This window comes from Labeo rohita, chromosome 18 (genome assembly GCF_022985175.1).
Source record: "Labeo rohita strain BAU-BD-2019 chromosome 18, IGBB_LRoh.1.0, whole genome shotgun sequence".
Lineage (NCBI taxonomy): Eukaryota > Metazoa > Chordata > Actinopteri > Cypriniformes > Cyprinidae > Labeo > Labeo rohita.
In genome coordinates, this window is record NC_066886.1 from 31509230 (window position 1) to 31522466 (window position 13237).

The 13237-nt window shown below is 35.3% G+C and overlaps 1 protein-coding gene across 10 annotated transcripts in view; it reads left to right on the forward strand.

Annotated features, from left to right (window-relative positions):
* The first annotated feature begins 6791 nt into the window (after positions 1–6791).
* LOC127180894 (rho GTPase-activating protein 42) overlaps positions 6792–13237 on the forward strand; it is a 126566-nt gene continuing 120120 nt past the window's right edge. For all 10 annotated transcript variants that reach the window (XM_051135269.1, XM_051135275.1, XM_051135271.1 and 7 more), the window contains exon 1: positions 6792–7140. In XM_051135269.1, the coding sequence (XP_050991226.1) occupies positions 6987–7140 (154 nt within the window). In that variant the 5' untranslated portion in view covers positions 6792–6986. The remainder of the gene's footprint in view (positions 7141–13237) is intronic.

Sequence of the window (13237 nt, forward strand, 5' to 3'; positions counted from 1 at the left end):
ATTTCATCACCATTGTCTGTTTTAAAATCCATTTTAATTTGACAAATTAATAAATACTTTTAAAAGAATCTGACAATTCAAAAACCACTGGTTTGAACATGTTTAATGTGAAGCTGTACGCTCCTGGTTTCAGTGAAATGATCTGGGCAAGTGTTTAAATGTGTATGACAAGATAAATTATGGATTGTAAGGTCTGTGCGATTGATATGAGTGTATATATTTTAGAAAAATTATTTTGAAAAGTATTGGAAAATATTTATTACTATTTTGTTAAGGTTCATTTTTAATATAAACATAATTAAAATATTTTTGTAATTACAAATTTAGGTCTGAAATACAAATGGGAAATCAACATATACATGAACTTTAACATCGAAGGTTACTACTAAAAACTAATTTTTCCTGAAACACCATAAGACCATGTCCTGAAAATCGCCTTGCTGCCTACCACACCAGATACCATTGTATATTAAAACTGAAGAAGACCTACACAGTAATATGTGACACCGGACCACAAAACCAGTCATAAGTAGCCAACAATACACTGTATTCAGTGACTGATTTTCAAAATGACTGATTTTCCTTTTATGGCAAAAATCATTAGGATATTAAATAAAGATCATGTTCCATGAAGATATTTTGTAAATTTCCTACCATACTTCATTTGGACAACTTTAAAGGTGATTTTCTCAAACTGTGTGTTTTTTTTTTTTTTTTTTTTTTTTTTTTTTTGTTTTTTTTGCACCCACGGATTTCAGATATTCAAATAGTTCAAATAGTATCTCGGCCAAATATTTCCCTATCCTAACAAACCATACATCAATGGAAAGCTTATTCATTCAGTGGACCCTTATGACTGGTTTTGTGGTCCATGGTCATATACCATGCCAAGCTAAAGAAAAGGTTTAGAACAACCCAGGCTCATTGGAAATACATGCCTGTGGTTACATTCTTCCAAAATGATACTACAGTACATTGCTTATTGCATGTTTTGCAATGTCCAGTGAGTGGCACTAAAAGTGTGTTCAGTTTTATCTGAAACAGATGAGCGTTAATCTGGCAATGTTTTATTGCATTGCTTGTTGTATGTTTTAAAGCAGTTTAGAAACAAAATGCAAAAAGGTAAGTGAGACTAAAAGGCTGATGTTCTATTGTATTTGAAAATAACATACCACCCTATACTAAACCTAAAAGACATTAATAAAAGCAAACATAAGATAAAAACACATTAGCTGAAGCAACCATGCCTTTGTAGTTTGCTTGTACAAGTCTTTAAGTGTGTTATGTTCACAGGACTCAAGTCTAATGCTACTGAGCAAGTTTACTCTGTCAGAAAAGCCATACATATGATGCTAATTATATGATAAAATCATCAGAATGTATACATTTATAAATTACAGGCTATGGTAAATACATTCTGAGACCATAACATAGTAAAGATGAATAAAATTGTGTTTTACTGCCACTAGTGTTCATTTCAATTAATTATATATGAGTGCATTTTTACATCTATAAAAAGGCACATAGCCTGTTTCTAGAGAGCCTAGGTTGGTTTAAAATGTTGTGCAATGCAATCGTTCCAACTTCCAAAGTAGTATCAAGCAGCACTCACTTCTAATTGTTCCCCAAGCTGATTCCTTATACTTTCAATGAGCACAGCGATTAAATCTGCTAAAGTGTCTTGACTGATTCATAATTTCACCGTTCATTACGATGATGAGTCAAACAGGACCCCCGGGACACCCAATCCGTGCGTCCACGCAAGAGTGTGCACACGGGAGACCTCCACGGAGCCAGTGAAGCCAAGGCCTCCAAACACATACCTCAGCCAAGATGCTAAATAATTCATTGACGTCAGCTGAAATATAATCAGGAGCTTGTGAATAACAAACCCGTGCAGGGAAGCTAATCAATGCAGTCTCTGCAGGCGTACTGATATCTATTGTGTCTGCATCTACCAAACACATATATTAGTGCACTGGCGCACCCCTTTGCTTGAGTGTGTGTAAGTGGGTGGGCTTGGAAGGGCATGCATGTGTGCTTTGTGTTCTGTAATGGTAGAGTACAGATGGAAGCATGTTGGAGCACAGTAAGTGCAGATTGCAGTGCGGTCATAATGTTGGACTGAATGTGGTTAAAACAAACTACAGTACCTGTATCCTTGCTGAGTATCATCCTAATTAAACCAAACTGCTTTGAAAGACACCACAGGTGACCATTGCAACACTGCAATTAGCCCAGCCTCATGCAGCCTGCTATTGCTTGATTCCTGTTCAATTCTGTTTTTTAAAAGAACATTTTTTGTCGCTGAACTCTCCTCTAGGCAACACAATTACATTAAGCTTCGCATTCACAGAGCAATCGCTCAGCCATTACCCCATCACAGGAGCATTTCTGAGTCTCAGGCTGTGAGGAGGTCTCCGGTTCATTAACAAGACTGTGAAATAGCTCCAATTCTCCCTGTCACTGACTGGTGCTGAATCGAAAAGTTTGAATGCTAAATTACAAAAATGGCATGTGTGGGAATTTACAGCCTGCGCACCAAAAGCGCTGCTGTCCGATTTGGGATTTGGGTTTTGCATTTGAAATACAACCACAGAGTTGCAGAAGTAAAAATCCCATGAATATTCTCCTTAGAAGAATTATGCAATAATGTAGAAACCTTTCAAGACAGACATAATGAGGCATCATATATACTGTATATGTTATATTAATTATTAAATTAAATATGTATTTATTAGGGCTGTCAGTTTAACACGTTAATTAATTAGTAATGAAAAAGAATCCCTAAAATTCAAGATACTGGTGCAAAAAAAAAATGCCCCTGTATGTGTTATGTCTCATATATACAGTATATATCACATATCACACAATATCACACCAGTGTTACCAAGTCCACGGTTTTCCTGTGGAATTGGGCCTTTTTAACACTTTTGCCACGGGTTGTTTTTCATGTCTGCAGGTTGAAGTGCCCCCGATAACAAGATTTTTAACCCTTGGAATGTGAATTTTACCAGGGTTTTACCAGTTTGGGCTAGTTTTGGGCTAGTCTGAGTAGCAAGTGGGTGGGTTTTGTTGTGGAAACCTGGCAACCCTGTATCACATGGGCAGCAAGAGTAATATGACACATGAGTGATATGAGTGCTGATTTTGTCCCGATCTATCACAAGGATAAATGTGATTTTATACAGCAGTTTAGTAAATAAGAAGTTGATATAGTGGTATATATAGTGTTAACACAATATTATGTGGTTTTGCTCAATTTTGTAGAGAACATATTACCTTTGAAGCCATAGCAAAGTTATCTCTGAACAACACAGCAGTGTTTAGTTTCTGAATGAATCCGCATTTTGAACGAATCGTGTGAATCAATGATTCAAAGGCTCATTTATAAAGAGAGCCAATGAATAAATCAGGAATGAATCAAATTTAAATAAATCAAATGAATGAATGAATGACTCATAAAGACATTTAACGCCACCTGCTGATAGATTTAGTTTCTCATTTAGAGTATTATTTCATTAAAAAAATAATAATAATAATAACAATAATAATAAATAAATAAATTAAAGGGATAGTTCACCCCAAAATTTAAAATGTCATCATTTACTCACCCTCATGTTGTTTCAAACCTTTCTTTTGTGGAACATAACAGAAGATATTTTGAAGACTGTTGGTAACAAAGCTGTTTTGGTTATCTTGACTTTCATTATATGAACAAAAAGTAATAGGATGTTTCTTAATGTTACACTCAGAAAAAAAAAAAAGATACAAAAGTTGTCACTGGGACGTTTGTCACTCTTTCAAAAGGTACTAAAATATACCATTTAGGTATTTATATGAATATTTTAGACTTCAATATGTACCTTTAAGGTATCAATATGCATCATTTAGGAGTAAAAAATGTACAACGATGTACCTGCCCAAGTATCTGCTTTTGGAAAAAAAAATAATAAAAAAAAATAAAAAACTAACAAAAAAGAAAAAATCAGTCTATAAATAAAATATATAGTAGGAGCTTAATCAAAAGCACTTTTGCTTCCAAACTAAGTTTTAATATTGTGATTCATGGTTTAGGTCTCTTTATTGAAAATGTTTTTTAATTATAGAAAATAAATGTGAAAATGTGAAAATCACAGCTAAAATCTAACTGAAAATGAAAGACCTTTGGTTGCTTTGTCTCTACAAATTGTTGTCAGTGTGAATACCTCTTTATAGGCTACCTGTTATGTTGCACAATTGTTTTACATTAGTAGGATTTCCTTCTACTGCTACTGTCTTTCAGTTTTGGTGTAATGGAAAATATAGAATTGTAAATTAGTTGGCTGAAGTGTTTTAAATTCTTCCTCCTGCTTTGCATCGACTGAATGTTCATTTGGAATTTGACATCATTATCATCCCACCGTGCCCTGTATTTGTGGCCGATTCTACCGGCTCCAATTAGGCTGAAGTCTAATTACTTTCATTTAGTAAGGTATTAATTCAGAATTCACCCTTTCCCCATTCTCATTAGTTCCGGCACGATCTCTCAGACAGTATAATTACAGTTGCCTGTTTGGAGTAGAAAAAGGGGAAAAAAGAACAAAACGTGTCCGTATGACATGACGATATTCATCGACTGACACTACAAATGTGATTTCTGTTGCTTTATAGTTCATTTCAGTTGTTTTATTTCCTAGGCTGACATTTATGTGCTTTTGGTAGTTTTACATCTGGGTTATAGGTGGTGTGAGTGAATGCTATAGGCCTTTAAGGAGTTGTTTGAGCGTTTGGTTTATTATAGCCATATATGTCTGGCCTGTTTCATCAGACCTTGAGAAGCGCTGCAGGTCATCAGACATCCAGGAGCTTTGTTGATGTCATGAACAGATAGATCTGCACTGCTGTATGACCCTTCAGGCTGTACAAGCTATTGTCAAAGCGATCTTCCTGATATGTTGCACTGTCTGTCTTTTTCTCTCTGAGGATTAAGTGAGTGACTGTTCTGTTGTGCACTTTGTTGTGGACAACAAATTAGAGTAAATCTGCTCTGTTTACATGAGCTGGGTTGTTTTTATCACCTGTAGGGCATCTATGAACACCATCATCCATGGCTGTAGTTGCCAGAGGGACATGTCCACACATCCATATCAACTCTGGGTTAGCATCACATAAATCAGTAGGGCAAAATGACCCTCTTGGGCACAGACGGCCCAAAATTTCATCTTAATACATTTAATGAAAGGCTATGTTCTTATTAATTTTGTCAGTTCATCTAAACATCAACGTGTGTGAGATTTAGTCATCGGATGCCCAGTTTCCACAAGTTGATATGATTCTTTAGAGTCTTAATGAAAAGTCTATAACATACTTTGGTTAAAAATTCTCATTGATAGTGTAAAAAACACCCTTTTTACCATGTCAAAATCAGCTCTGCAGAAATCAGCCCATTCTGATGCATGTTCCTTTAAATGCAAATGAGCTCTGCTCACCCCACCCCTCTCTACTGTGGAGTGACAAGCCGTGCTCTGTTTACTTTAGCTGCCTTTAGCCGCTAAACTTGCTAACTAGCACATTATTAGGAAAGGCAATTGCAAAGATTCATAAAAAAACATTATACTCACTTCTGCTGTAAGTGAAGCTGGATCACGAATGATTTGCATGAACACAGACGGATATATGTAGATCGGGAGACACATTCCCTTCACAAACAAACATAATCCACTGCATCTTCAGTGGTTCAGATGTCAGGAGTAAATGCTGACCACTTTGTTTATTATTACATCCAACAACAGAACACCTCAATCGCTTAGGAGCCATTCTTGTCTTCGTCCTTGAAACAATGACGATCGGGCTGTTACAGCTCATTCAGGGCGGGTCTAAGGTAAGACGCCAGTGTCAATCAACTGTCGTGGGAGTGGCCTCTGTCGGTGTGACGTCACACAGACAAGAAGCTCAGAATTTCTTGATTTGAAAAAGGGGAAATTATTTTTACAGATTAATTAAAAACCACTGGGTGGATTTTTGTCATTAAAGGGGAGATGTGTACACACACTGCCAACACACATTTATGTTCAAACAACATGTAAAAGTGTTCTTTGCATTCAATGCTTTGTCTGTCAGCAATTATTGATTGTCAAACCACAATTTTAAATAGAATAGTTGATTTAGTATTTTACATTTATGACAAAAAATAAAATAAAATAAATGTACATACCTTACCCTATTTATCAGTAAATGTTGTTGTCCTTTTTGCATTGTAGGGGAATAAAAATGTGAAATTGTTATCTTAAAATGAACTATTTCTACCAATTTTAACTTCTTTTGAAACTATTTTCTTACATATACATATGTAATATGTATGTAACTATTTTCTTATTCATACATATAAACTGGCCTGTCAAATTTTGTCTGAAATGCAATTAACTGGGCATTAACTTGTCTGTTAAACTGTTATATCTAAGCATGATTACACTTTCAGTTGTACTGTAGTGAATATTACTGGTTCTATTATTATAACAAAAGTTTGTGTACATAAACTAATTGTTGTACTGTAAAGTGTGGAGATTCACAAAACAACAACAAAATTATCATATAGCTTTTGTATTATTATTTACAGCTGATAGATAGATAGACAGATAGATTTAATGTTACATAAAACATATATTTTTTAATTGTTTGGTAAAGGAGATAAAATTATCTTTGTGAATGACTTCGTTATAGAAAGTGTTGAACGTTAAGCCATTACACATGCAGCACGTCCACGGGTGTTATCTCATGTAACCAGCAGGAGTCTCATGATCTCAGGCTGGCTGCTGCAGAAGTTTGGCTTGATGAAAGTTCAGAGCGCGGAAGTGAAGAGAAACTTTCGCATGAATCTCTGCAAGAGAGCGACACTTCCCGCGTTTGAATGTGGATAAGGATGACAGTGATGACAAGGATCCGCCAGTGCGTCTGAGGAAATATCGAGTTGCACTGTTTTGTGAGGCTTTATTTCAGGTCTGATTATGGGGTTGCCGACTCTAGAGTTCAGTGACTCTTTTGTGGACAGTCCGGACTTTAGAGAGAGACTCAAATGTCACGAGATCGAGCTGGATCGAACCAACAAGTTCATCAAAGAGCTGATTAAAGACGGACACCAGCTGATCTGCGCGCTCAAGAGTGAGTACACAACACATCAATAGCCTACAATAACACCCGCATCTCTAATATCGCCGCTCATATGGGCTGTAACTCAATGCCCAGTGTGCTGTCTACTTAGGAAGCATGTGGTCACTATAGGCGTGTTCTAAAGCGCGCAGGATGCTCAACAATGGTGTCTAGATAGGCGACTCACTAGGTTTTGAGACACAGCCAGCGTAATGAATAAGAAATACCCTAGTGTTTATTCTTCCCTGTGATCACTAATAATAATAATAAAACATGCAACACTTTTATTAAAAACATTGCTCTTATTTCCGAAAAATACATTGATGTCCCATTTTTTTTAAATGCAAAAAAAGAAAGTCACTATTAAAGCTACTGTACTGTATTACTGTATAAACAATTAACACAGCATGAAATGTAGCTGGTTTTAATCACATCAAACAAAATGATTTTAGCCTCACCGCACTGATCTTTCTCTGTTGTTTCCAAAAAATATTTTTTTTATTTAATTTAATCATTTTGAAACATATTTAGCCTAAACCTGTTATGCATGTTGTACCTTCTGTTTATAATAAAGCATGTTAAGAAGACAAATTGTAGTGTTGACAGGACTTCTCAAATACTATATTCAACTTCTTAACAAACACAAAATCACCAATGAAACTTTTCTTCTTTAATTTATAAGAAATTTACTTAATTTCACCAGTTGGATTGCAGCCTTGTTATTCAGTCAAGCATTTTAATCAAAAATTCCATAAATGTTTAGTCAATGTTTATTGCTTTGAACTTAATATAAAATGAAACAGCACATCTGATATGTACAAACTAGATTCTAGCTTCAGTTCGCAGTCGTTTTGTAGAAGTAACATATTAACAAATGTTATTTGATTATAAAAATGCTCATCTGATCATAAGTGAATGTACGTTCAGATAGGCCTAGTTAGAAATGTTCTGAAATTTTGACAATTTTGTTTTTGCTGATTAGGGTAGAGAGACAGAAAAGGAGAACATAACATGTGAAATGTCAACATTTCTCTTTCAGTTCATGTTTGAATGTTTGTGTGATGATAGTATCTTCTCAGAGTTTATCTGAAGTTCTAAATAGCAAACTGTTTACTGATCAAGGTCATAGATACATTGAGACTGTTGTGATTTTCAGTGTAGTCTGTTAATAGAGGCCTTTGGTTTATTAGCTGCTTACACTGATGTGCTTTACCTAAGAAGTAATCAGGGTGAAATTCAGGTAATGTTTTGTTTTCTTTTAGATGTACACTCTTAAAAATGAAAGTGCTTTAAAAGGTGACATAGAAAAACCATTTTTGGTTCCACAAAGAACTATTCAGTCAAAGGTTATTTAAAGAACCAATTCTTTCTTACCTTTTTATAATCTGAAGAACCTTCTTTCGCCACAAAGAACCTTTTGTGAAACAGAAAGGTTCTTCAGATGTTAAAGGTTCTTTATGGAACCATTTTAGAAAAAAAAAGGTTATTTTATGGCATTGTTTAAGAGTGTAACTAGTATATAGGATTCTGGAAAAGGTGCTCAGATGGTGTATTTCCAGCCTGATTTCACGGAAAAACGTATGGTGATTGTTACACAATGTGAATTGATTTTTAGAATAAAGTAAGCACTAACCTCATCCCTAAACATTTTCATCACTGGGACGAAAGCAGATCATATGCATTCATACAAATTAGCCACTAATTCCCCAAATGTAAAATAGGAATTGCGGATTGTGATGGTATTAACAGTGCATTCTGGAAATATGCAGCTGTGCTTGCATCCATCCATGCTTTTTCAGCTAGTTTTTGTCTGCCAAATGCATGAACGTAGATGTACTATACTGTGTGTGGAATGCTGGAATTGTGAATCTAGATGATTGTGGTGGGTAAATACAGTGTGAGCTTCAGCCCCCCTCAAGGTTGCCCCCTGGATTATCTGATTCTCATGCCAAGGCCGTGAAAATGCTGTGGCTTCTTTTTTGTGTGAGTGTGTGTAATTGAGGCTTTCAATATTATGTGGCACTGCTGACCTTCAGACATAGAAACAAAAGATAACTTGTTTTTAGGGAATGCCACATTAGTGCTAAGATAACAGCATACAATGGGATAACTGTTTAATGCTGTTAAAGAAATAATTCAACCAACAGTAGAAATTCTTTCATCATTTAATCACCCATGTCATTCAAAACTTATGACTTTGTTTCTTTTTCCAAATCTGCAGACAGTGCTGGTTTGCTGGTATTTCTGTGCTTTTGATTATTTTACAGTGATTTTTTTCAAACGTAAAAAAGGAAACAAGTGTAATATAAGTGGTCAGTGTGACTTGGGGATTATATTCAGAGTCTTCTAAAGCTGTATGATAACTCGTTGTTGAGTCAGTGAGTTGAACTCAACAATCAGATCCGTCCGGTTTGTGATTCATTCGGATAGGAATAACATTCGGATAACAGCTTCAATAAAGGAATAGCTCACCAAAAAAACCAAAACATTTTCTGAAAATGTACTCACCCTCAGGCTAATCAAGATGTAGATGACTTTGTCTTGATCAGAACAAATTTGGGGAAATGTAGCCTTTAATTACTTCCTCTTCAGTCTGTCCTCTGCAGTGGATGGGTGCTGTCAGAACGAGAGTCCAAACATCTTATTAAAGTGAAGTGAAAAACTGTGTTATGAAGGCATTTTATTTTAAACCATAATTCATAATAATGCTTCTCCAGTGAAAAAGTGTGTTGTCTCTCACATCAAAATAGAGGACTTGTATTTTAACCATACGCCACTGTTTGAAGTTGAAAACATCTTAATGATTAATTTGCTTATTACAAATGTGCAGTTTTTGCTTCACAGTATGTTAATTGTTGGAGTGTTTTTGTGTGGATTACTAGTGGAAGTTTTTATCAGCTGTTTGGATGCTCATTCTGACGGCACCCATTCACTGCAGAGGATCCATTGGTGAGCAAGTGATGTAATGCTACATTTCTCTAAATCTGTTCTGACGAAGGAGGAAAAAAAAAGCTGAACTTGAATGGCCTGAGAGTGAGTACATTTTTAGCTAATATAATTTTTTTGGGGAAGTATTGCTCTGAAAGGTTCAAATTTTGTTCAGACATCTCTCTTTATGGTGCCACAGACAGCTAGGATTGATGTCAAGATTTTAGTGAATAATGTCTTAAATTTCAGTCTGTTACAAAAGCACAAAGCTACAACTAGCTTCAGAAGACTTGGAGTACCACACACATTTAAATATCTTTTGCATTCCTTTTGAAGCCTGAAAGTCTTGGTCATGGAAAAAGAGCATATAAGCAGCATTAAAAATCTGTCTTTTTGTGTCATACAGGTTTGAAACTGCATGAGGGTGAACAAATGATGGCATCATTTTTACTAACAGCGTGAGGGTGAATGCATGATATTTGATATGATAATTTTTTACTTTCAGGCCAGCTATGGTTTTCAAGTTAGTTGTTTATCAAAGTTATCAAAGTAAAACTCTGTGGTCCTTTAGCTTACTTTACATAACACACAGACAAGACTCTGCAGTCCACAAAAAAAAAAAAAATAGGTCTATGATCCTCCTCTGTACTGTAAATGTGTTGATTTAACCTTGCTTTCTACCCAGCAGGAAACTTTTAATACTAGAATTTCTTTTTATCATTAGTCTCTCCAGTCAAATGAACCTAAATGAATAACACTGCGTCTTTCACACGGATGTGTCACCGGGCGGCAGTGTAATTTTGTTCACTTCATTCAATGCTTCAGTGGGGTGCATGTTTTTGGAAAGGTCACATAATCCTGTGGTTAACGGCAGCACATAGTGACTCGGTTTAAATCCGGGGTGGTAATTTTCTGTCGCTTTTTCTTAATGGAATACATTCATTGTGCTGCTTTACCATATTTTTATCACTTTCTTTGCAGCAAAATGATGTTTTGTTGTACTTTTTTTTTTTTTTAAAGCAGTAAAATACACCAAAAAAATTAAAAGGTAAGGAAAAATATGCAGATCCCTGAAAATGGCTTCCGTTTCCAATATAAAAACAAAAAAAGCAGAATATATACATGCTGCGTGTATGCTTTTTTCATAAAGCCAAATGTGACACAAGTTTAATCACAATAATTTGTTGCAAAAATGCATGAAAGCAATACCAAAGTAGTCAAAATGACATAAAACCAGTGTCGTAACTCTTCTTGAGGCAGCAAATTTTAAATTTTTAATGAGGTGGTAGACAATCATTACTCAATTACTCAATACAAATTTTAATTTGGTTCTGTTCCTTAGACAACACAATCATATGAATTCTGAATGTTTGTATTACAGTGTAAGCACAAAATTAGTTATGTTTATGACATTGTCATGGTGCACTTAAGGTATTTTTTTTTACAACATATATTTAGCATATTTACTATCATTATTTTATTAATGGTATATACAGAAATAATAATAAATAGTTAAGTTATGGATAAATGATAACACAAATCTGATTCATTTTAATGTTTTAAAGGGGTCTTGTTTAAGAAAGAAACAAATATCCATAAATTAAGAATTTGCAAAAAATATCTCAAAAATTGTTTTTACATTAATGATTTATGATTTCTGCTGTCTATGCAAATGCAGGTAAATGCATGTATAGTACAACCACGTTTTGTAATACATCAGGTTGTGGCATAAGTAGCATACTAGACACCGTTTCTTTTTTTTTTTTTTGTATAATTTTTAATAACTGGCGGAAACATGCAGACTGTGTCTCACATTTATATACAGTTGTGATTGCTATATTTTTTTAGGGATTAGTCTGACTCTTAACTTTAGTGTAGGAACATGTTCTTACCATCCATACCCTAATCTACACCCTTCAGTAGTACCACATTCTTGGTAGATTATCACAGGCCATTGGATATTGCGCATGCCATTAGGAGTTGCCCAGTGGTTTATATTTTGGATAATATTTTGGCTTCAAATGGACGTTACCACATAAATCTCAATTTTCCTATTACCTGACCATTTTTACAGTGCCATTATCATCATCATTTTTTTGCTGAAAGTCAACATGAAAGCAAAACTGATGCTGTTTACTTGATTAACATGTTTTTGATCAGTGCACATGTTTATCCGAACAAAAATTGTTCACATTAGATGCCAGCCATCATACAACACCGTTGTAGTTGATGTGTTAACAAAGCCATAGCTCCACTTTTAGCAATGGAAGTTTGAAACGAACCACGGCTCTTCTGCAAACATGATTAGTCCCATCTAATTTTGCAGCAGAAAGTCTGTCAAGGTAATTAAAGGGAGCTCCAGCTGAAGAGACTACTTACCGCCCTAATGGGTTAGAGGTGCCGCCTGATCAAAAGGCCCTTTGCCTTATGAAGGTGATTAGTGATCTTCAGCACTGCATAAGGAGGATGACAGGGTCGGATTTCTGTCCACGTTAAAATAATGATGTCTGTGTAACTGCTATACAATTGCTCCTCATCTCTGAGTGAAATATTTAGTAAGAAATATTGCCCACTGGAGCCCAAATTCGTGAGGACTGTACAGTCTGGTGATGAATTTGTGTGTTCTGACTGCTGCCTTCATCTCATATGTGAAGGCGTCGCGTAATGTGTTAAAATCCTTTAAACTAGTATTAGCTTTTAACTGACTTTTAATAAAATAGGCTGTGTGACTTTGGGGAATAATGCATGAATAATATAGCTCCAAATGTATGTCAATATGCAGGGACTTTATTTAAATGAAAACCACCTCTTTGGTTATTGCTTACGTGCAGTGATTGTCTCTTCGTGTGCCGAGGTTGCCGACCCCTGTGGTAAAGGAATGTGAATGTCTAGGTTAGTGAGATCTATATATAGTGCCTGTGAGATTGTCGATTACCAAAGAAAATAATGTTTGCTCATCTCAAAAAAAAAAAAAAAGTCTTTCTGTAATGCACGTACAGTGGAGATTACAGGTCATGGCACTCTGAAGGGTTTATAAAACTCGAAAAATGTGTAAATCTCCCACACTAAAACATACTTTTAGCAACATTTTGTTCAATCAGCCTTCCTCAGGCTTCCAACACTCCTGAAAGTGTAACCAATTTAAAATGACTCATTTACAGTAATTACAGCTGTTGATAAT